Source organism: Canis aureus, chromosome 29, assembly GCF_053574225.1.
Source record: "Canis aureus isolate CA01 chromosome 29, VMU_Caureus_v.1.0, whole genome shotgun sequence".
Lineage (NCBI taxonomy): Eukaryota > Metazoa > Chordata > Mammalia > Carnivora > Canidae > Canis > Canis aureus.
In genome coordinates this window covers 34329444-34354878 of record NC_135639.1, presented here as the reverse complement: position 1 = coordinate 34354878, position 25435 = coordinate 34329444, and the positions used below count along the sequence as shown (strand labels likewise).

Below are 25435 nucleotides of genomic sequence, written 5' to 3'. Positions count from 1 at the left end.
CTAATGCTAAAGAAATCAGAGATCCATTATTTTATTTATTTATTTATTTTTAAAGATTATTTATTTATTTATTCATGAGAGATAGAGAGGCAGAGACATAGGCAGAGAGAGAAGCAATCTCCATGCAGGGAGCCTGATGAAGGCTCCATCCTAGGATTCCGGGATCATACCCTGAGCCAAAGGCAAATGCTCAACCCCTGAGCCATCCAGGCATCCCAATCAGAGATCCATTAAAGTGGGCCAGAATTATCTAAAGTGGACCAGTAGTACTGAGCTGCAGAACTGTGTTCTAGAGGATAATCCTTTGAGCTCATGAAGATTTTTGTGGTGGTATGATGGTGGAATGTGTTGAGGTGTATATTGGGGTATGTATGCAGGGAGCAGGAAGTATAATTGCTTTGTATATATACTTTAACTTTTCTAGTTTTTAGCCCCTTATCTCATCCCTTCCTCCTATGACACTTGATGCCTTCAAGTCCCAAGCCTTTCCTAGATTCTGTGGGTTTGTTCTCCATATTCCTGATAGCAGGAATTAAGTTGTGTCCACCCCCATCTCTACTTTATATGAGTTATAGTCCTTTGTCAGCTTTGTACCTTCACAAATTTTATTTTATTTTATTTTTTTAATATATTTTTTAATTTTTATTTATTTATGATAGTCACAGAGAGAGAGAGAGGCAGAGACACAGGCAGAAGGAGAAGCAGGCTCCATGCACCGGGAGCCTGATGTGGGATTCGATCCCGGGTCTCCAGGATCGCGCCCTGGGCCAAAGGCAGGCGCCAAACCGCTGCGCCACCCAGGGATCCCACAAATTTTATATATATACATGATTTTTTCCCTCATTGGTAGGGATTCTCAGTTTCAAAATGGAGGTCGCAAGAACAGCCTGTTTATAAAACAAGGACAAGGAATACATTCATGTTTTGTAGTTTGTATGTATTGCTTTTGACACTTAGGCATGATTATTGTAGTGATAAATGGTAGAGGACGTGTAACTGCCACATTACGTTAGAATACATTTTAAAGGTATTAGGAAAAATATTAACTGTTAAACTTATATTATTTTAGAGCCATGAGTGGAAAACTAACTGTTCAAGAAGAACAGATTGTAGAATTGATTGAAAAAATTGGTGCCGTTGAGGAGGAGCTAAGTAGGGTAAGCATTTTAAGATTTTTTATTTTTATTTTTTAATTTTTTAAAGGTTTTATTATTTTTAAGTAAGCTTTACACCCAACATGGGGCTTAAGTTTACAAAATCGAGATCCAGAGTTGCATGCTCCACTGATTAAGCCAGCCAGGTGCCCCTAAAGATTTTTTTATTATTATTATTATTATTAGTTTTTAATTTATTTATGATAGTCACACAGAGAGAGAGAGAGAGGCAGAGACACAGGCAGAGAGAGAAGCAGGCTCCATGCACCGGGAGCCCGACGTGGGATTCAATCCCGGGTCTCCAGGATCGCGCCCTGGGCCAGAGGCAGGCGCCAAACCGCTGCGCCACCCAGGGATCCCAAGATTTTTTATTTTTAAGTAATGTCTATATCCAGTGTGGCACTTGAACTTAACATCCCCAAAACCCTAAGATCGAGACTCTTATGCTCTACTGACTGAGCCAGCCAGGTACCACCACCACTCCACCCCACCCCACCCCTTTTTAACGTTCTTTTAATTTGTACTAAATCTTTGAAATCCTATGTGTGCTTCATCTGTATATCTCAGTTCAGATAAGCCACTTTTTTTTTTAATAGGCTTCCTGCCCAACATGGGGCTCGAACTCACAACCCTGAGATCAAGAGTCACATGCTCTACCAACTGAGCCTGCCAGGCATCCCCCAATATTTTTTCTTTAAGATTTTTTTTTTTCTTGCTGACTCTTATACTAAAATTAAGTTGTATCATAATTTTACTGTAGTCAATGATGAAGAAACTGTCTATTTTGACATTTATATTAAGGCAACATTATAAGAAATTAACTGAATTGTGCCGTTTTGTTGTTAAAGCTAAATAATGGATGCTGAGACATTTTCATTACTGTGTTTATCAGATGAGAGAATGTAGATGTTAGGAGAAACTAGATGTTGAATAACTAAGGTGGAGAGATGTGACCTTTCTGTGCCACCCTCACAGTGTCAATGTTGAAAGGAACCTGAAGAACTAATACCACCACAGTATACCTGTTATTTAATTTCAAAGGTTTTTTTTTTTTAATTTTTTTTATTTTATTTTACTTATTAATGATAGGCACACAGTGAGAGAGAGACAGAGGCAGAGACACAGGCAGAGGGAGAAGCAGGCTCCATGCACCGGGAGCCCGATGTGGGATTCGATCCCTGGTCTCCAGGATCGCGCCCTGGGCCAAAGGCAGGCGCTAAACTGCTGCGCCACCCAGGGATCCCAATTTCAAAGTTTTTAATGAATTTACAGGAAGAGACCAGATACCATATAAAATGTGCTAATCTCCATGGTAACTTGTTAGAACTTCTGTGGGGAAATAATTTGTTTAATTCTTCTGTTATATCATGAACTAGCCAGATGTTTCACCAAGCAGTTCAGCATTTTGTAATTCTTAAAAAAAAAATGTTAAATATGTTATATTTAGGTTACAGAGTTGTTTATGGACAGTAAAAATGAACTTGACCAGTGTAAATCTGACCTGCAAAATAAGACACAGGAACTTAAAACCACTCAAAAACATTTACAAGAAACTAAATTACAGCTTGTTGAAGAAGAGTATATTACATCAGCTTTGGAAATTACTGAAGAGAAACTTCATGATGCTGCCAGCAGGGTTTGTCTTTTATTTTGATTTGTACTTGCATTAAAAAATTATAAATTGGTAAAAGTAAGTTTCTTTGCTTAAGCATTAATTGTGAGATTCTATTTATTCACACCAAATGTTATTTCTGTCAGTTTAAGGAACATTACTTTACTATTTCATCTGAATTTTCCTTGCCAGAGTTTTCGACTTAAGAAAAAACCATTCCTGAAATTTTGTAAATAGAAGATGATTTTAATGTACTTTGGGGACATTTAAAATAAGGATACAATACTTTCCCCTTTGGTCATGATTGTAACTAATCAGTCATAAAGAATTGAGTGCCTTCTAATGATGGGAGACGTTGAAAGAATTGTTTATTAGGTCCATGTTAGAGGAAACAGTAACACATAATAGAAAAAGTTGTGAGGAAGCATAATTACTCTGTTAGGTTGGCAAAAATCCCTTTTCCTTATCTAGATTGTTAGATGAGGGGAAATTACTGGGCAACCAGATAAATTAGCATGAGTTGAAAATGTGTTCTGACACAATGTCTAAAACTTACTAGTGTTCATCAGGAGAAATCCTTAGGTAGCACAGATATTTTCATTAGACTGCTTTTGTCATAATCTATTTTATCAATATATATATTTTTAAATCATACATAGTTGCTTACCACAGTTGAAGAAACTACAAAAGATGTGTCTGGTCTCCATTCCAAACTGGATCGTAAGAAGGCAATTGATCAGCACAATGCAGAAGCTCAGGATATTTTTGGCAAAAACCTAAATAGTCTCTTTAGTAATATGGAAGAATTAATTAAGGATAGCAGCTCAAAACAGAAGGCCATGCTAGAGGTTCACAAGACTTTGTTTGGTAAGTTCAAGTATCTCTAATTATTCTAGTCTTTGTCTTATTAGTGTGAGACTAATTTTGATGATTTAATATCTTAACTCAGGAACCATGTCACTAGTCCCTTCTGCACACAACTCTGTTCAGACTAGGGATCAATGCTTTTACAGCCTTTGAATTAAAACAAATCTTAGTTGGATTGAGGGTGTTTTGTTTTTTCTGTTTTCTATAAAGTAAGCTTTAACCATACCCATTGTTGGTATCTTCATTTCGGGGAAAAAACTCTTAAGTGTTAGTTTTTTTTTTTTTTAAAAAGATTTTATTTATTTATTCATAGAGACAGAGAGAGAGAGAGAGAGAGAGAGAGAGGCAGAGACACAGGCAGAGGAAGAAGCCGGCATCATACAGAGAGCCTGACGGACTCGATCCAGGGTCTCCAGGATCACGCCCTGGGCTGCAGGCGGTGCTAAACCTCTGTGCCACCGGGGCTGCCCAAGTGTTAGTTTTTTAATATGAAAGTGTTATCTTCATTATAGAAAATTTGTAAGATACAGAAATGTAAAAATTTGTAAAAATCACCTAGAGTCTAGCTGCTCTAAGCCAACCACTCTAAGTTTCGTTTATTGAGTTTATAACCTCTTTTACCTACCATAATACCGTGATTACCTGTAGCTAGGGATCAGAATAAATAATTCTTGTTTAAAAAAATAAATAAATAATTCTTGCTTACCATGAACTATAGTGATGGGTCTTATACACTGACAAATAATGTCAGGTGCTTGCAGGAGACTCTAGAACATGTATAATTTCCATTTGAAATATTTCTTTTTTTTCTTTTTTAAAGATTTTATTTATTTATTCATAGAGACACAGAGAGAGAATGAGAGGCAGAGACACAGGCAGAGGGAGAAGCAGGCTCCATGCAGAGAGGCTGACGTGGGACTCGATCCAGGGTCTCCAGGATCACGCCCCGGGCTGCAGGCGGCACTAAACCGCTGCGCCACCGGGGCTGCCCCATTTGAAATATTTCTTAGCGGCAGCCCCAGTGGTGCAGCGGATTGGTGCCACCTGCAGCCCAGGGTGTGATCCTGGAGCCCCAGGATCGAGTCCCAAGTCGGGCTCCCTGCATGGAGCCTGCTTCTCCCTCTGCCTCTCTGCCGCTCTCTCTCTGTGTCTCTCATGAATAAATAAATAAGATCTTTAAATATTAAAAAGAAAATGTATATATATATATATTTTCTTAGCTTATGTAATGAGCCAATTATTTTAAGTTTATTTTTTATTAAAATCTCCACAGGATATAATTTCCTCAATCTCTTTAAAGTACTTCTAACTATATTAATATATTTATGTCAAAGTTTATATCTTTTTTTTTTCTTTTTGGTATAGGTAACCTGCTGTCTTCCAGTGTCTCTGCATTAGACACAATTACTACAACAGCACTTGGATCTCTCACATCTGTTCCAGAAAATGTGTCTATACGTGTTTCTCAGATTTCTGATATGATATTAAAAGAACAATCATTTGCAGCAGAAAGTAAAATTATACTTCAGACACTGATTGTTAGTAAATCTCTTAAAGTATTTTTGAAGTGTTACTTTGCTAAGTCTTCAAAAATAGTATTAACTGCTCTTCTTTCATCTTAAGCTTTACAGACATGGTGATAAACATTTTAGGAGTATATAAACATTATATTTGTTTATATACTTTTTTTTTAGGTAGTATAAAAAGGTTTTTTTTTAAAGGTTTTATTTATTATTCATAAAAGACAGAGTCAGAGACACAGGCAAAGGTAGAAGCAGGTTTGCTACTGGGAGCCTGATGCAGGACTCAATCCCAGGACCCTGGGGATCACAACCTGAGCCAAAGGCAGGCACTCAACCACTGAGCCAACCAGGTGCCCCTAGATTTATATTTTTAAACAAATCTCTCCACTGTTTTTTTCCTCCCAGAAAGATTAATTTCCAAATGCATATAACCAACCTTTGCAACTTTTTTCACTTGTATCTTGTAACATTAAGAGCAGGAGTTACAAAGCCTAATAACTTGAAAGGGCAGGTTTAGCGCCAGATAAATTCAGGGAACCCATGAGTTGTTAGTTGGCTCGGAAGTTGGTAAATCATCCTTTCCTCAAAGGGTTCTGGAATGATTATGCTGATGTTACAGCTGACCCAATCAGAGGGGGTAGTAGATGGTTAATTTTTAAAACTATAGTAATATAGAAAATTTCAAGAAAAGAATTGCGAGAATTCTTATGGAGTCAGAGCTGTGGTCTTAACTGTAAGGCTCTTTTTCATAGTTCTATAGAAGACACTCCTCTCATTACTCCTTCATAACTGATTTGAATAATTATTTTGTAGTTTTAAGATTTGCCTAGAAAGTTCTTGGCCACATCACTTACTTGGTTTTCTTCTTTGTGTCAGCTCTCTGCCTCCCCTTTTGAGTCGAACAATATTTGTTGAACACTTTCCAAGTAAATAACTACAAATGTTCATTGACACCATCTGGATTCAGTGCTTATATGACACTGATAGATTTCTTCAGTCACCCAAGTTTGACAAAGTTAATAGATGCTCAGTTGGTACTAATTTTTAGGAAATTGATTCATGCACTAAATGCAAGACTATATTTATTGATGTCTTCCTACCAAGTTCTTTACCACCTTGTAAACTCTGCTGGAGTCAAAACAGATGACTACTGTTCCCATAGAATGAGTTTAAATAATGATAGCTTTTCTTTCCAAAAGAAAATAGCCTTTTTATTTCACTGTTCACTAATTGAGTAGTTCCTCACCTTGCCTATTAGAGTTCCTCACCTTGCCTGAGTGAAGGGAATTTAGGTCAGAGTTTTTTCTCTTCTTGTAAAAATTACCAATCTAAGAAAAAAAAATCCTAATCTGTATTTTCAACTTCATATATACCTTGACAGAAGAACCATGACAAGTTCTTCAGATACCATGGGCTAGAAGTCACCAGGTCTTCAAAGTTAAATACCTCCAGCTCAAAGCCTACCTTTGAAGGCTATTTGGTCTCAGCCTTTTTGACTAGTAACCTAAACTTGTTTGACATTTATTTTGTTAAATTATACTTGTACAGCTTCTTTAAAAATTCTCTTTATTTGCAATGCTGAAATCTTATCAAATGATTTTCCCCTCTTCTGAATTCCTTTGACTTCTGTTGCATTAGATTGTTAATCTATCGTATGCTACATGACCATTTTCTTAATTACTATAGGTGGGATTAAGTAATTTATGATGAATATAAACCCTAGAAACAAAAAGGCTCTATAGGCTATCAAGATTAGAGAATGGAAACAGAATTTCACTATGCACGTGTTAACAAAGTATTTGAGATACTATCATGTAAAGAGTTAGGTTTATGGAAATGAAAATATTCTTTTTAACTAGGATGTACTTAAGACTGATCTTCTAACTTCACTGGAAACGGTTTTATCCCCCACTGTGGTGTCTATACTGAAAATCAACAGTCAACTAAAGCATATTTTCAAGACTTCATTGACAGTGGCTAGTAAGGTAACAAATGTTATGTTCTTAATTTCTCAAAATGAAATAGTTGTTTAAGAAAGAAATTCTGTCTGTGGCCACACATTATACATGCAAAAGTCATGGGCTGTGAGTTGGAATTTGGAGGAGGGAGGAGATAGCATGCTTGCTGCCATTGATGTGATCGACAGAATCATGGCTAAGAAAAAAGAATGATCTTTAAGATAAATGTTTGTTTACATAGTAGCACCTATAGCATGCTACCATGGGAGGGTGTTTGTTTGCATAGTAGCACCTATAGCATGCTACCATGGGTGGGTGAAGAAGATATGCATATTCATGTATACATGCATTTGCATGCACATCTGCCTAAATGTGCATGAAATATCTCTGAAAGTATTTAAAAATGATAGCAATCATCTCTCAGAGGTGAGCGTGGCATTGGGTTCCATGGGCTGGAGAGGGAAGACTTTTTTTTCCCTCTGGATACTGTTTTCTAGTTTGTATGTGTTCTATTCTGTATGTATTAAAAATAAACTAAATTTTTTAAATTAAACTTTTTCCTTCAAAGATAGAAGATAAGAAAAAGGAAATGGATGGCTTTCTCAGTACACTGTGTAACAATCTACATGAACTACAAGAGAAAACTGTTTCTTCCTTGGCTGAATCACAGAAGCTATGTGAAAACTTAACTGAAGACCTGAAGAGAACAAAAAAAATCCATTCACAGGTATCTCATTTAGGTGATTCGGGGAGTGTAAAAAGGAAGTTTTATGATCTTTAACTTGATAATTCCTGTTATGTAATCTGAATGTTGTTGAACTAATTTAGATAATTTAAAATACCATAGCCACTCTTCCTTATAACAATAATTAATACAAAATAATTAAAAATAGTTTTCTTGACCAGTTAATATTTTAGGATTTGCTACATTTAGAACCCCATATGCTAAAGCAGTATAAGACAAACATGAGGGGGGGGGGACTTTTGGTTTCAGCTCAGGTCATGATCTCAGAGTCAGGAGATCCCAGACTCCATCCCTGCATGGAGCCCAGTGTGGAGCCTGCTTAAGATTCTCCCCTTCTCCTTCTGCCCTACCCCCACCCCAATTAGTTTGTACTCTCTAGCTCTCTCTCTCTCAAAAAAAAAAAAAATTGTATTAATTTGCTATAATTCAAATGTCTGACATCAAAGAGACAGAAATAGTAAGATATCAGGACATAGTTTATGAAAGAGAATAACTATACATGTAACCCTAGGGAAAAAACATTGTATCAAGCTATACTGTAGATATGGGCTCATTGTAAATGTTATAACTATTTTCTTCCAGTTGCACTCTCTAGCTTCATCTTTCATCTTGATGTGATAAAAGAATGGCCTTGTCTTTATTTGTTTATAAATTTTTATTTATTTATTTTAAGATTTTATTTATTCATTCATGAGAGACACAAAGAAGCAGAGACATAGGCAGAGGGAGAAGCAGGCTCCTTGCAGAGAGCCCAATGTGGGACTCGATCCTAGGACCCTAGGATCATGTCCTGAGCCAAAGGCAGATGCTCAACTCCTGAGCTACCCTTATCTTTTTTTTTTTTTTTTTTTTTTTTAAGATTTACTTATTTATTCATGACAGACGGAGAGATAGAGATACAGGCAGAGGGAGAAGCAGGCTCCATGCGGGGAGCCCGACACGGGACTCAATCCGGGGTCTCCAGGATCACAGCCCGGGCTGAAGGTGGCAGGCACTAAACCGCTGGGCCTCCGGGGCTGCCCTTTTTTTTTTTTTTTTTTTTTTAAGATTTTTAAAATTTATTTTAGAGAGAGAGCGCGTGAGCTGGGAGAGGGACAGAGGGGAAGTGAGAGGCAGAAAATCTCAAGCAGACTCTGAGTGCAGAGCCTGACATGGAGTTTAAACTCATAACCCTGAGATCATGACCAGAGCCAGAATCAGGAGTTGGACACTTAACTGAGCCACTGAGGCACCACAGTTAATACAATTCATAATTTTTATTGATTGATTGTAAATGTAATTCATGACTTTCCTTCCTCTTCCATGTAAGCTTTTTCTCTGTGCATGAGGTTTTAAACTAAAACCAAACCTCCAAACCAGGGAAATCGTAATCTGTAAAGATCAGATGTATAGAAAAGAACTGGTATTCCTAAGGCCTGAGTAATGAATGTGCACAGTTTTATTAAATGAGGCTAATTACTACATGACAAAACTCTTTGGTCAATAAAACAATTGACATAATTTAGTGAGTAATAAAACTTTCTTTTTCTTTGGAAGTAAGGAGAGGGGAATTCATATCCATGTCACCTAAAAGGAGAAAGGAAACACATCCCAAGATTTTTAGGCAAGAGTTAAAGCAACTTTGAATTAAGAGTATTTGTTTCCCTAACATAATCCATGACAATAAATGCCAAAGGCAGTAAGTGGGTCTTGAACTTCAGTATACATAAACCTCACCTAGATTCCTGGGCCCTACTCCTGGCTGACACGGTCCCTGAACCACACTGAAAAACACTGGTATAGGCAATCTCAGGAAGATAAGAAAAATGCCTCCCAGAGGCCTTAAAAAGAGTATATCATAGTTCCCTTTCCACTTCAATCCTATTCTAGTTTTCCCTTCAGAGATATTGAAGAAAAACAGAAATCCTTCAGTCTAGACACTAGGACATGTTATCCTTTTAAAAATTATTTACACTGCTTTCCTCTGTGGGTGAGAAGTAGAATTAAAGACCTCATGTCAAGAATTTATATAATTCTCAACTATGGGAAAATATTTCATGTCAATATAGAAGAAAAATTCAGGTGTGATAATTTCAACTTCTTCCTCTCCCACACCTTTCTTACAGGAACTTTGCCAGTTAATCGATCTTTGGGCAGAACGATTCTGTGCCTTGGAGGAAAAGTGTGACAATATCCAGAAACCACTTAGTAGCATCCAAGAAAATGCACAACAGTAAGCAGTTTTTAATTCTCTTTAATTTTCTCTGCCTGAAATTATTTCAGAATCTAAGGCTTCAAACAGTACAAATACTATCAACCTAATTTCTCATTTAACATTTTATTATGTTTACTTTCCCATTCTCATTCCCTTTCTCACTTCCCTGCCCCCTCTAATATTTTGTATATAGATATCTTTTCTGAACTAGCTATGCATAGGTTGCAGCCGTAATGCTTACTTTTCTCTAAATACTTCAGTTTGTATTTCCTAAAAATAAGGATACTCTCTTATATTACCATAATACAATTATTTTAAATTAGAAAATTAATATTGGTAACTCCTATTATCTAGTATTACAGACCTAATTCAAGTTTTGCCAGTTGTCTCACTGATACTCTTTATGGGAAAAGAAAAAGATTTTTTTCCTGTTCTAGGATTTAATCTAGGATCACACGCTACATTTGATTGTCATCTCTTGAGTCTTTAATTTGCAGTAGTTTCTTAGTGTTTGTCTTTTATGACCTTTCCTTTTTCAACAGTGTAGAATATTTAGTACAGGGTCCCTTCAGTTTGAGTTGGCCTTCATGATTAATTTTGTAGTTGTCAAGAACACCACAATTGGAATTTCTCTGTAGCTCTTTCTTTTTTTTAAAGATTGATTGATTGATTGATTGATTGATTGATTTAAAGGTTTTATTTATTTATTCATGAGAGACACAGAGAGTGAGAGAGGCAGAGACACAGGCAGACGGATTAGAAGCAGGCTCCATGCAGGAAGCCCAATGCGAGACTCGATCCTGGAAGTACAGGATCATGCCCTGAGCCAAAGGCAGATGCTCAGCTGCTGAGCCACCCAGACATCCCTTCTGTAGCTCCTTTCAAGATACTTTTTTTTTTACTTTTAGTTTTTGAAGTTTTGATTATATTGTGTCATCTTATACATTTCCCTAAAGGAAATCCTGTTTGGATTTGCTCAGCTTCTTGAATCTGTACGCTATGCCTGTCACCAATTGTAGAAATTTTCATCCATCATGTGAACATTATTTCAGTTATTGGATTTTTCAGCTTTATAATTTTCATTTCCTTCTTTTTTTTAATCTCTTCTGTTTCTTTGCTATGGTTTTATTTTTTCCAAAAGTGTTTGAATTGCTCATTGAAACATTTTATATGGCTGCTTTAAAATCCGTGACAGGTTATTCCAATAACCTGAATTATCTAAGTGTTAGCCCCTGTTGTCTTTTCTCATTCAAGTTGTGATTTTCCAGAATGGTTTTGATTGTATCTTGAACATTTTGATTATTGTGTTAGGAGATTCAGAATCCTATTTAAGTGTTCTTTTTTAGCAGGCATTCACTTTTGTTTAGTTTTAATGTGAAGGCCTTGGTCCAGTTTTGCCAGCTTTGGTTCCAAAGACCGTTTTATTTGCAGAGCCCTTGAATTCTGATATGCTTCATTTGGTGCTACCCATATGAGAAAAATTTGTATTCTGCTCTTGATAGATGAAATCTTCTGTACAGGTCAATTAGGTCTAATTGGTTGATAGTGTTATTTGGGTCATTTGTATGCTTACTGAGTTTCTGCTTATTCTATCAATAACTATCAATAACTAAGAGGAGTGTTGAAATCTCCAATTATAATTTTAGATTTCTCTCTTTCTCATCAGTTTTATCAATTTTGCTGCATATATGTGATGCTCTGTTATTAGATGCATACATATTAGATGCATACATATTAGATGCATTCACATTTGATATGACCACTTTATCATCATGTAATGTCCCGTTTTATCCCTGGTAATCTTCCTGTGTCCTGAAGTCTCCTTTGTCTGAAACTAATATAAGTACTTAGCTTTCCTTTGATTGCTATTTGCATATAATGTATTTCCATCCCTTTACTTTTGGCCAAGTCTATATTTAAAGTAGATTTCTTACAGGTAACAAGTAATTGGGTCTTGCTTTTTCATCACATTTAACAGTGTATAAATTTTAACTGGTGTGTTTAGACCATTCTCATGTAAAGTATTGGTATAGTTGGATTAAATTGTACCATTTTGCTGTTTTCTCTCTGTTGCATCTTTTTTTTTTTTTTTTTTAATTTTTATTTATTTATGATAGTCACAGAGAGAGAGAGAGAGGGAGAGGCAGAGACTCAGGCAGAGGGAGAAGCAGGCTCCATGCACCGGGAGCCCAATGTGGGATTCGATCCCGGGTCTCCAGGATCGCACCCTGGGCCAAAGGCAGGCGCCAAACCGCTGCGCCACCCAGGGATATCCCTCTGTTGCATCTTTTGTGCTTTGTTTCCTTTTATCACGTTCTTAATTTTAGTTGAATGTTTTTCTGTGTTCGTTTTATCTCTTCCATAGATTTCTCATTTATACTTTTTGTTCTTCCTTTTTTTTTTTTTTTTTTAAAGAAAGAGAGTTTGGGGGTGGAGGGGTGCAGTGGGCAGAAGGAGAGGCAGAGAGAAAATCCTAAGCAGGCCCTGAGATCATCACCTGAGCTGAAATCAAGAGTTAGACACTTAACTGACTGAGCCACTGAGGTGTCCCTTATCATTTACACTTTTTTTTTTTAGGTTTTATTTATTTATTCATGACAGAGAGAGAGAGGCAGAGACCCAGGCAGAGGGAGAAGCAGGCTCCATGCAGGGAGCCTGATGCGGGACTCTATCCCAGGTCTCCAGGATCACACCCCAAGCTGAAGGTGGCGCTAAACCGCTGAGCCACCGGGGCTGCCCCATTTATACTTTTAAATTCTCTTTTCAAGTAGCTTTTTCTGGGATTCATGATATGCATATTTAAATAATGTTAATCCATTTTCAAGTAATTTGCTGTTTCATGTGTGTTAAAAGGACCTTATAACAGTATAGTCCCAATTCCTCCTTCCCATCTCTTATGCATTGTTTTCATATATTTTGCTTTTGCATATGCTATAGAAACCCAGGACATTGTACTCTGATTGCTTTATCTATTTTCTTTTTTAATGTGGCTACTAGAATTATTTTTTTTTTAAGATTTTTATTTATTTTATTTTATTTTTTTAAATTTTTATTTATTTATGATAGTCACACAGAGAGAGAGAGAGAGAGAGAGAGAGAGGCAGAGACAAAGGCAGAGGGAGAAGCAGGCTCCATGCACTGGGAGCCTGACATGGGATTCGGTCCTGGGTCTCCAGGATCGCGCCCTGGGCCAAAGGCAGGCGCCAAACCGTTGCGCCACCCAGGGATCCCAAGATTTTTATTTATTCATGAGAGGCACAGAGAGGGAGAAGCAGGGTCCATGCAGGCAGCCCGATGTGGGGCTCGATCCTAGAACTCCAGGATCACGCCCTGAGCCAAAGGCAGACAGACGCTCAACTGCTGAGCCACCTAGGCATCCCTAGAATTTTTTTTTTTTTTTTTTGCTACTAGAAACTTTTTATTTTTTATTTTTTTAAATTAATTAATTTGTTTTTTTTATGATAGGCACACAGTGAGAGAGACAGGCAGAGACACAGGCAGAGGAAGAAGCAGGCTCCATGCACCGGGAGCCTGACGTGGGATTCGATCCCGGGTCTCCAGGATCGCGCCCTGGGCCAAAGGCAGGTGCTAAACCGCTGGGCCACCCAGGGATCCCTAGAAACTTTTTAATTACTTACATGGCTCATATTATAGTCTATTGAACAATGCTGTTCTAGAATTCTAGCTATCATCTATTTTACTAACTCCTGTCATTGGTTTTCCAATTCTGTTGTTGATCCTATTCGTTATATCATGCCCCATTCTCAACTCTTCTTTCTAGACTTTAAGTCTAGAAAGTGTTTCCCCACTTCTTTGTCCTAGTGTCTAGACTGAAGGATTTCTGTTTTTTTTTTCAATATCTCTGAAGGGAAAACGAGAATAGTATTGAAGTGGAAAGGGAACTATGATATACTCTTTTTAAGGCCTCTGGGAGGCATTTTTCCTATCTTCCTGAGATTGCCTATACCAGTGTTTTTCAGTGTGGTCCAGGGACTGTGTCAGCCAGGAGTAGGGCCCAGGAATCTAGGTGAGGTTTATGTATACTGAAGTTCAAGACCCACTTACTGCCTTTGGCATTTATTGTCATGGATTATAGTCACTCGTGAATAAATTTCATCTTCCTACTAGATTATGATTCCTTTTTTTTTTTTTTTTTTTTAAGATTTTATTTATTTATTCATGAGAGACACAGAGACCTAGGCAGAGAAAGAAGCATGCTTCCTGTGGAGAGCCAGACGCGGAACTCTATCCCAGGACCCTGGGATCATGACCTGAGCCAAAGGCAGATGCTCAACCAATGACCCACCCAGGAGTCCTAGATTGTGATTCCTTGAAGGACTAGATTTGTGTTGATAGTCTCTAAGCTTATCAGTTGAATTTCTTTTCCTTTTTCAATCATTTCTATTTAACCTCTAGTTGAACTTTGGTTTTCAACATACTTCTTCATTTGGTTTTCTCACAGTTGTACCATCTAGTGGTAATAGAGGGTAACTTTCATTCACCAAAATTTAACTCTAAAGTCTTGAGAAGACTTTAGTTTTATATAAGGGTTATATTACAGGGTACTGTGTGTGGTAGGTATATAGTTTGTCACACCCTAATATAATCGTCTTTTAATTATTGGAAAGTTTTATAGTTGACTTTGTTTTATAATATTTATAATTTTTATGATTTATTTAAGGTCACAGGCAAGGCAAACCTGCCTAAGAACAGAAGGATAGACTGATTCTGCACAGTTTAGGGACTAGACTAGAGGCGGTAGGTGATGCCCTTAAAGTAATCTATTCTAGTAGGAGGAATAAAACATATGGACAGATTTTATTTTAGTAACTGTATAGTCATTACTCTTAGAGGTACAAAGTAGAGCATCCTATCTGGAGGAGAGCTGGGAAAGGTTTTATGAGAAAAGAGACATTTCCAAAGGTATTTAATGGCAGATATGATATCAGTCTGCTGTGAAAAGACACTGGCCAAAGCATCCATTCTCAATGTAGAAGATGAATTAAAAACATGGGCCCTGGAGCCTGCCTGGGTTCAAATATGCCATTTTTAAATTGTGTAATCTTGGGCAAGTTATGTATCTTTTGAGTCTAGTTTTCCATTTTAACAGTGTTGTTATCTTTTTCTATAGGAAATCTAAGGATATAATCAGCAAAACAACCTCTTATGGTACACAGTTTTGTGCTGATTGTGATGGCTTATCACAGGAACTCAGACACTTTAACCAAGAGGGTTCAAAATTGGTTGAAGAGTCTATGAAACACTGTGATAAACTTAATAGCAACCTTGAAGTAGTATCTCAAGAGACTGAACAGAGATGTGAGGCCCTGAACACAAGCACACTTTCTTTTTCTGAACAATGGGTATCTTGCTTAAATAAAAGGGATGAAGAACTTCAGAACTTATTGGAGGTAATAACTTTGTAATTGGAACCTACTTTGGATAGAATAGTGATAATCAAAAAATTAAATATTCTTAGCTAAGAATTGGTTTCAAAATTGATATTTTAAAATGATGAATGAATTAAATTTTTAACATAATAATTGTATGCTTGTATATGATCTAATTTCACATACATTTCCTAGAGCTTGAAATTATTTAATACTTGTGTCTGATCTGTCCTGTATCTATCCATGGTTTTTTACTTGTTCTTTCAGTTAAGGGCACCCTGTTTTTTGAATATAATTCAAACTTGTTATTGCTTTAAGTATGTAGGGTATTGTCCTGATTGTTCAAAGGATACTTGATAGGTTGTGAGTTTGCTTGATCTTAATACTTGCATAAGCCCTTTGTGGGTTGGTTTTTCTTCCTGTGCTATTAAAGAATTTTACTAATATTCTCAGGAACTAGGTAAAAGCATGTAAGTTAAGAAAAAGAAAAAAAAGAACATAAGTATTTTAAGCCATTTTTACCAAAAGGAACCAGGACTGAGAAGTAGCTGATTTCAAGTTTGAAACAGGAAATATACCAAATAAGCCTAGAGATCTTGTCATACCAGAAAGTAAGGGAGCTATTAAAAAGATTAGTGGAGTTGTATCAAAAAGACATAGAAACCCACTTGATGACACTCCTTTGTTTAAAGATGGTATAACTTGAGTATCAAAAAGAATAATTGCAAAAAAAAAAAAAAAAAGAATAATTGCTATAATTAAGATACATTAAATATATTAAGTTTAGAATTTATAAAAATTTCATAGGTCTCTTTTGGGTCATGCTAGGGAAGCAGGGTATTATTCTGAAAACTGGCAAATAAAGGGAAATAGTTGAGCATCCATATGTGTGTGTCTTTGCCGAATGAATTTTATCTTGGTTTAGCAGGATAGTGGATGAGTAAAAGAACCCCAGCTAATGCAAAAGAAGTGACAGAATTTGAAAGTCATCATTTTGCAGTCCTAGTGAGATAACCCCTGTGGACATGACTGTCTACACCACTTGAGAAAAACTGATGGAGAATTTTTTTGTTTGTTAATTTTTTTAAGTTTATTATTATTTTTTAGTAGTTTGTATACCCAAAATGGGGCTTAAGCTCATGACCCCAAGATCAAGAGGCTCAATGCTGACTGAGCCAGCCACTCACCCTTTGATGGAGAACTTTATTTTTTTTTTATTTTTTAATTTTTTTTAAGTTTTATTTATGATAGTCACAGAGAGAGAAAGAGAGAGAGAGGCAGAGGGAGAAGCAGGCTCCATGCACCGGGAGCCCGACGTGGGATTCGATCCCGGGTCTCCAGGATCGCACCCTGGGCCAAAGGCAGGCGCCAAACCGCTGCGCCACCCAGGGATCCCATGATGGAGAACTTTATAGTTAATAGAGTGATCACATTCAAACTCAATCATCTTTTTTTCTTTCCTTTTTTTTCTACTAGTATTTTATTTTATTTTATTTTATTTTATTTTATTTTATTTTATTTTATTTATTTTTTTTTTTTTTTAAGATTTTATTTATTTATTCATAAGAGACACAGAGAGAGAGAGAGAGAGAGAGGCAGAGACACAGGCAGAGGGAGAAGCAGGCTCCATGCAGGGAGCCCGACATGGGACTCGATCCCCGGTCTCCAGGATCACACCCTGGGCTGCAGGCGGCACTAAACCGCTGCGCCACCGGGGCTGCCCATATTTTTTATTTTTTTAAGTAAACTTTACTCCCAACGTGGGGCTAGAATTCACAAACCTGAGATCAAGAGCTGCACGCTGTACTGACTGAGCCAGCCAGGTCCCCCAACTGATTAGTCTTAACATGAGAGATATAACCAGACATTAAGTGCTTTTAGCACCACCTATAAAATATTTTTGCCAAACAATTAAACCTGATTTTAGATCAAGCATTTGGATCTATTTACTTTGTAGAAAATAGAGAGTACAGATGAACATATGGAAATATGGTGTAGAGATACAATTGACCAGATCCATAATTTGAGATTCCCAGCAAAGCAAATACCTGGTTTTTTCAACAGTAAAAATTCTTTTCAAGGAGAAAAGTGTGAGGAAAGATATACTATATCATAAGAGATTTAAGGCCAGAAGGTCTTAAATCTTAGTTTGCCTGGGATAGTCCTTGTTTACATCTATTGTTTGGAGGTAATTGTTGGCTAAGAATGGTGCTTTTCATTCTGAAAAGTATCCCATTTTGGGTGATAAATTATATAGTCATCTAGGTAAGATATATATCAACCAAATCTATGATAAATTCAAACAAATTGTAAAAACATTTGAGATAATTGGTGAAGTTTGCATACTGACTAGACATTTGGTATAAAGAAATCAAAGTTAAATTATTTATTTATTTTTATTTTTAAAAATATTTTATTTATTTATTTATTCATGAGAGAGAGAGAGGCAGAGACACAAGCAGAGGGAGAGGCAGGCTCCATGCAGGGAGCCCAATGTGGGACTCGATCCTGGGTCTCCAGGATCACACCCTGAGCTGAAGCCTGATACTCAACCACTTAACCCAAAGTTAAATTTTTTAGATGTGAGAGTAGTCTTAAGCTCTTACTCTTAGTGATGTATGCTGAAATAAATGGAATGATACAGCATTTGCTTTAAAATAATTCTAAGGAAAAAAAATTCTATGGGAGGAGGAGTAGTGATTAATCTTGTTTGATCTATACCCCATTGACGTTGAGAATGGATAGTCAATTCAAGGGGATTAATTATACTATTCTATTTTGGCTTGTGTTTTTAAAACTTTACTATGGAAAATTTCAAGAAACAGGGAAATAATATATTGAATAAAACACTGACAACTTTGATTTTAATGATGAAAGCTCATTTGTATCATTTACAGGTTGTAAACCAAGATTGTGAGGCTTCAAGTTCAGAGATTACTGAAAAATTAACTGAACATAAAGCAGCTAATGAGAACCAGCGTAACATTATTTTTGGTCAGATAACTACTGATGAAGAAAAATTAATGGCACAAAGTCTAGAACTTAATGAAACCATAAAAATTGGTTTAACTAAGCTTAATTGCTTTCTACAACAGGATCTGAAACTGGATATCCCAACAGGTACTTTAAAGTCAAAAGAGAACTCTTTAAATTTTTGAAGTTGAAGTCAACCTTCTACTGTGGCAGATTTTCAGAAAAACCAGGTCCTGTCATTTTCTGGTAGGAATTTATCAAGATTAGATGTCATGATATAGGTGATATGTACTTGTAGAAATTTGGGCATTGCCATCAAATAAATTTTACAAACATTTAGGGAACTGGCTTTGTTAAGAGAAGATTTTTATTTATTTATGTTTACTTTTAATAATTTATTATTATTATTTTTAGAGATTTTATTTATTTGAGAGAAAAAGAGCATGAGTCGGAGAGGGGCAGAGGGAGAAGCAGACTCCCTGCTGATCAGGGAACCCAATGTGGGGCTTGATCCCAGAGCTCTGGGATCATGACCTGAGCCAAAGGCAAATGCTTAACCACTTTTAAAAGCTTTAAAAAAAAAAAAAAAAAAAAAGTGTATATACATATATATCAATTATAAAGGAGATGATGCTAAAGAATGTTAGTTTTTTTTTTTTTTTCCCCACAAGAGTCTGGTAATATTTACACTTTTCAATGAAGTAAGGAATATAAATGTTAAGCAAAAAACAAGTGCTTGTGTAAAATATGAGAGCACGATTTCATTATAAAGAAATGTAATTGGGGGGCATCTGGATGTCTCAGTTGGTTAAGCGTCTGTCTTCAGCTCAGGTCATGGTCGCAGGGTCCTGGTATCGAGCCTCATCAGAGTCCCTGCTCAGCAGGGAGTCTGCTTCTCCCTCTCCCTTTGTTCCTCCCCCTGCTTATATGCTTATTCTCTCTCTTTCTTTCTCTCTCTCTCTCAAATAAATATAATCTTTAAAAAAGAAAGAAATGTAAATGGTTAATATTTAGCTGCCACCAAATTTACAGTGAAATGATTTTCCTATCAAAATGATCTCGTTGGGAAAACTAGACTCTTTTCCCAGTAATGCTGCCATTTCTCAGAACACTCATTCCTTTTAGAACCTACAATACATCTTTTGTACATCCATAGAGATGGATAATTTCATGTTTGGGGGTAGGTTGAATCTTGAAAATAGCTGAATCTATCTAAGGTCATTTGTCAAGTTAGGAAATAGTAATTGTAAGCAATATATGCCTGACAGGTAACAAGATTGATACCCATGTGTGGCAATGGTTGTCTTTGGTAGACAGACTCACTGAGAAGTATATATTCTAGCATAAAAAAAAATCTTGTTTCTCTCCCACCCTTCAATTTTTTACCATTTATTTAATGTCCACTAAAGGTATGACACCACAAAGGAAAAATTACTTATACCCATCAACACTGGTGAGAACCGAACCACGTGAACAGCTTCTGGACCAGTTGAAAAGGAAACAGCCTGAACTGTTAATGATGTTAAAGTGTTCAGAAAATAACAAAGAAGAGATCAGTCAGGTAAAATTTAAAGCATCATTTTAAAACTCACATAAACTCCTATGTCATCGATTTCATTCTATGAAGAACTTCATTCTTTGTCCTTTGATCCTATCCTGCCTCACTAATGGTAGTTGTCTGACCCTTAAGCTTATTTCTTTTAATCTGGCCATTTTTTTATTATTAAGGTAATAATAATAATAATAACAACCAGTATTTATGTTGTACTTATTATGTACAAGAACCTATTCTAAGCATTTTACATATATAATTACTCAGTTAATACTCTCAGTAGCCCTATGGAGTGGATACTAGTACTATCCCCATTTTATAGGTGAGGAAACTAAGAATTACTTTGTCCCAAGTCACAGGATGGAGTTGGAACTAGAACCTAGAAGAGTTCTCCACAATCTGTGCTCTTAACTGTAGTGATTATAGACAAGTTGGGAAGTAGAAAATAACTGTAATCCCATTATTCTGAGATTACTACTTTTAACATTTTACTATAGATACTTCTCTATGAGAAAAGATATTTGGGATTATTTTCATTATTTTTTTTTTAATTAAAAAAATTTTGGGGGGATCCCTGGGTGGCGCAGCGGTTTAGTGCTTGCCTTTGGCCCGGGGCGCGATCCTGGAGACCCGGGATCGAGTCCCACGTTGGGCTCCTGGTGCATGGAGCCTGCTTCTCCCTCTGCCTGTGTCTCTGCCTCTCTCTCTGTGTGTGTGACTATCATAAATAAATAAAAATTAAAAAAAAATTTTTTTTTTAATTTAAGTAGTTAACTTTTTAATTTAAGTAATTTTTTAAATTTATTTTTATTTTTATTTTTTTATTTTTTTTTTACTTTAAGTAATCTCTGCACCCAACATAGGGCTCGGACTTATGTCCCCAAGATCAAGAGTCCCATACTCTTCCAACTGAGCCAGTAGCCAACCAGGCACCCCTCCCTCATTATCTTTTAGACTTTTTTTTTTTTTTTAAGATTTTATTTATTTATTCATGAGAGACACAGAGAGAGAGAGAGAGAGGCAGAGACACAGGCAGAGGGAGAAGCAGGCTCCATGCAGGGAACCCGATGTGGGACTCGATTCCAGGTCTCCAGAATCACGCCCGGGGCTAAAGGCAGTGCTAAACCACTGAGCCACCTGGGCTGCCCTCTTTTAGACTTTCTACTAATTTTATTGAGGTTTAATTTTTATACAGTGGACATTGTATAATTTTCAAAGAAGAAAGCTGCACTTACTTTTGTGAAGATTTCTAAATTCTTGGACTTAATCACACATCTGCCTTCTTATTTTAGGACTTGGATGAAGAAAAGTCTGTTCTAGGACACTCTATTGAAGAACCTGTAAGTCAGGAGTCATCTAAAGATGCTAGTGTGGATTGTTCATCAAGTGGTGGGATTCCGTTTTTCCAGGTATGTGATTATATCCTGTCACATAACCCTTCTACATCTGATGTAAATTAGTCATTGGCTATTCAGTGTGAAGGCATTACTCTGGTAGGTACAACAGCAAGATATTTTGTCATTCCTTTGGGATGGCTTGTTAATTTTTCTGATTTAAATTATTTACACAAATATGATAATTGACCAGGGGTTTTCTTTAGGAAAATTAAATGCAAAGTTTGAGTTAATCTCCATCCTCAGCACTCCTCAGCTATTACACTTAATCTCTTTCTACTTCCTCCATACTCAGAATGGATATTGAGAGCAGTCATTTCTCTCTTCCCTTTACCTTTTACATGGAAGTCCTGGAGTTTGTGTCTCCCATACTCAGACTTTGAAAGCTAAGAAGTTTAAAAGACAGAGACTGAAGGTCTCTCAGGTTATATTAATTTCTCCTACCGTAGAGGCTTTTCTCTTGTTAAGAATTCCCCCATGTTTCCTGATCTCACTTCCCTTGATCTTGTGCAGTTAAATCCTGTGATCTTTCCTAACCCTTTTTCAACACTGTTGGCAGCATGGCACTATAAACTGCCCAGCATTTTTCCCTTTATTTTGAATACATGAGCCTAAATATAGTCTGTGATGGAAGGATTTTCTCACATGAGACATTGATATCTACATTTTACAGTTGAAGGGCTGCTTCTGATAAGCCTATGTTTTTATATCTCTTAGACTTTCAGGTCTTCCCAGCAAGGCCTAAAGATCCTCCATCCATGATTTAAGCTGTTAAAACTTCTAGCTTAATTTCTGTTAAATTCCTCTCTCTTTGTCTCAAGATAATTTTATCCCCAAATCATCCCTGCCTTTTGCTTTATTCTTTACTACTAGAGAACTCTAAATATATTTCCATTTTTCAATCCTCTCTTCTATCTTTAAAGTTAAGGAAAGAAGGAAAGTTAAGAAAAGAGAACCTTAGTTACTACTGAATCCCCGGTTGGAAATCCTTTCATTATTACTGTTTATGGCATTTTGAAGACTAGACTTAGTGGTTGATCTATGGCAGGGAAGGCCCTACAGTATCAAAGAAGACTTGGGATTGGATTTTACACCTTCCGCTGAAGTCTGAAAATTTTTTTTTCCCTGCTAGCAGTCTCATGGAGAAATTTTCTGGGTTTGAAATTCTGGAGGTGGTTTATGATTTGTCTTATCATAGATGACTGGATTCTGCAATGAATGTCATTAGTCTCTTAAAGCCTTCTATGGGCAAGTATGAGAATTCTAGTGAAAAATAATTCCTAAGTGAGAAATATGAAGTAAGTTTTAAAAGAAAAGGTAAAAGACCGTTAAAATGTCTTGAGGTAGCCATCAGATTCTCTGCTTAAGATAGAATTCCTTTTTTTTTTTGCATGATATCAAATCTTTGTTTTCCTAGAGCAGGATTTCTTAATAGCAGCACTATTGACTGTTTGAGCTGAAAAATCCTTTGTTGTGGTGGACTAACTTGTATGTTTAACAGCATCCGTGGCTTCTATCCACTAGAAGCCAGTAGCAGTTCCTAGTTTTAACAAACAAAAATGTCTCCAGATACTACCAAATATACTCTAGGGGAGGTAAAATTGCTCTCTGTTGAGAACTACTTTCCTACAGTAAAATCCATAATTTTGCCTTGAAAAATCATGCATAAAGTTAATATTTCATTCACTTCACTCCTTCCATTGATGGTTAGTTGAAGAAGGCATTCATTTCTACTTGACATACAAATTGTTGGCTCCAATTTGTGCTGAGCCTTTTCCACACTTAATTTCTTGCTGATAACTCAGAGAACTTTGAAAATAGAGTATAGCTAATATGTATCAAATGTTACTTTATATTGATTTAATTTCTCCCTTGATGTCCACAGCATAAAAAGTCACATGGAAAAGACAAAGAAAACAGAGGCATTAATTCAGTGGAGAGGCCTAAAGTGGAAGAAACTACAGAGCATTCTGTTACAAGGAGCAGATTACCTCTACGAGCCTAGATAAATCTTTAGTTAACTTGAGGATCGGTAATTCTATTTTTAAGAAAAATGAAAAATAAACCTAGAACTCCAGAACTTGAGCCTTATGTATAGACAAAAAACAAATGGAAAATATCAAGGCAATACTGTATATTTAGTTGAATTTAAAATGTCTACTGCTCATTTTTCTATCATCCCTGTAGTACACTGTGTATTAAGTTGGGTTTTATTTGGGATTTACATTGAGTAAATATGTATTTTTAGCTTTCGACATAAAATAGCCCTTTCCTAACAAATGAAAAATATTTTTCTTATATATCACTAGGCAGCACATATAGAGAAGTTGCACTGTTTTCTAGGCTTTAACTTACATAGGTAAATATTGCCAATTCAGTCTTGGGAAGGCACATCTCTTACTTTTCTTGCTGTAATTGAATTATGTCTAATATCGGCTTACTTCCTTCCCTAGACTTTTCCATTCTGCATTCTTAGCTTGCTTTCTCCTTTTTCATTTGTGTCCAAACCATTTGTAGAGCTACAAAATGGTATCTATTCATATTATAAGGTATCCTGAATTTTACCTAGAAGTCTTGAACACTTTCTGTGGTGCTATTAAGATTACTGTCAACAATAAACAAATTCTAGAAGTATTCCTTCCTTCAATATTTTTAGTTTGTTTCTCCCTAGATGAAAAGCATTCTTTATGAGGCCTAACACATTAGCCCCCACAGAGTTCATAAAAAGCCAGCTTCTCTAGAATGTAGATTACTCTTATGGGAGAACTACCATAAGATCTCTGATTAATGGCTGTGTGGCCTATATCTTGTGCAGAAGGTCTCAGTGATTTAAGGGCTTTTTGAAACTATTAATTATGACTATAATTTATATCCTTTTGCTTGCTTACTTGAAACTTTTTGTACTTTGTATATAATAAAATATGTATATGTATGTTTTTCCTTAGTGAAATCTTAACCCTTAGAAAGGTCCTAACAGTTTTGATCTAGCAGCCAAATTTCTGGAAGCTGGATTTTTCAGCATGAAGAACAAGCACACTTAGAAGGAATATAGGCAAAGAAAAAATTTTGTGCCTACATCAAGTTAAGTGTATAAATTTTAGAGAGATTTGACTGTGATAGCTAAGTAAAGCCAAACCCAATTGGAGAATTCGAAAATGGCTACTTCAAGGAACTAAATTTACCTTGCAAAAGTATTAATTACCTTAATGAAAATAATGCTGCAATTTCCCTGCAAAATCAGATGTCAACATAAGCTATGGATAATATCTAATAAACTGCCCTCAGGAAATCCATTAATAAATTTGGTTTCTTTTTTTCTTTTTAAAGATTTTATTTATGTATTCATGAGAGGCAGAAACATAGGCAGAGGGAGAAGGCAGGGAGCTTGCTGCAGGACTCGATCCCAGGACTTGGATCATGATCTGAGCCAAAGGGAGAAGCTAAACCACTGAGCTACTCAGTTGTCCCAATAAATTTGGTTTCTGCATTAACTTGCTTGCCCTATTATTTATTTGGCAATGGATCTGTTTATAGAGTTCCAGCAAGTTGTTCTAAAATTCCTAAAATACACTTCCACACAGATAATCACCCAAGATGAAGGACCTTGATAATCCTAGGCTCTTTCAATTGCATTCTAAGGGGCTATACCCTAAGGTAAGTATAAGATTGATGAGAAACAGATGGGTCTTCACAGGGCCTGATGTCCAGCTGTAAGTCATCTGTTTCCTGACATTAAAGGCACCTAGGAATGCTAATACAACTGACAGACAAAAATAAATCACTGGAGAATTTTAAAAAATTTTATTTTAAATAGGCTCCACACCCAACATGGGGCTCAAACTCACAACCCCAAGATGAAGAGTCACATACTCCACTGTTGAGCCAGCGAGGTGCCCCAAATCACTAGAGAATTTTAACATCCCAAGCCTTAAGTTAGTTCAACAATTTTTCATATACAATATTAAGCACTTTAAAAATAACCATCAGCAAAAATGGAATAGGTAGCTTCAAGGACTTATTCTTCCTACGGCAAAAATGTTCAGAAACAACTTGGTCAGAACCAGGTTTTGGGG

At 36.3% G+C, this 25435-nt stretch overlaps 1 protein-coding gene across 3 annotated transcripts in view; it reads left to right on the top strand.

The window, feature by feature from the left end:
• The window catches only part of KIF11 (kinesin family member 11), a 51387-nt gene extending 26724 nt beyond the window's left edge, over positions 1–24663 (top strand). For all 3 annotated transcript variants that reach the window (XM_077878384.1, XM_077878383.1, XM_077878386.1), the window contains exons 11-22: positions 1070–1157; positions 2602–2790; positions 3426–3633; positions 4999–5171; positions 7016–7141; positions 7683–7841; positions 9965–10071; positions 15185–15464; positions 18341–18563; positions 19826–19977; positions 21261–21377; positions 23248–24663. In XM_077878384.1, the coding sequence (XP_077734510.1) occupies positions 1070–1157; positions 2602–2790; positions 3426–3633; positions 4999–5171; positions 7016–7141; positions 7683–7841; positions 9965–10071; positions 15185–15464; positions 18341–18563; positions 19826–19977; positions 21261–21377; positions 23248–23367 (1942 nt within the window). In that variant the 3' untranslated portion in view covers positions 23368–24663. The remainder of the gene's footprint in view (positions 1–1069; positions 1158–2601; positions 2791–3425; positions 3634–4998; positions 5172–7015; positions 7142–7682; positions 7842–9964; positions 10072–15184; positions 15465–18340; positions 18564–19825; positions 19978–21260; positions 21378–23247) is intronic.
• Positions 24664–25435: the final 772 nt, after the last annotated feature.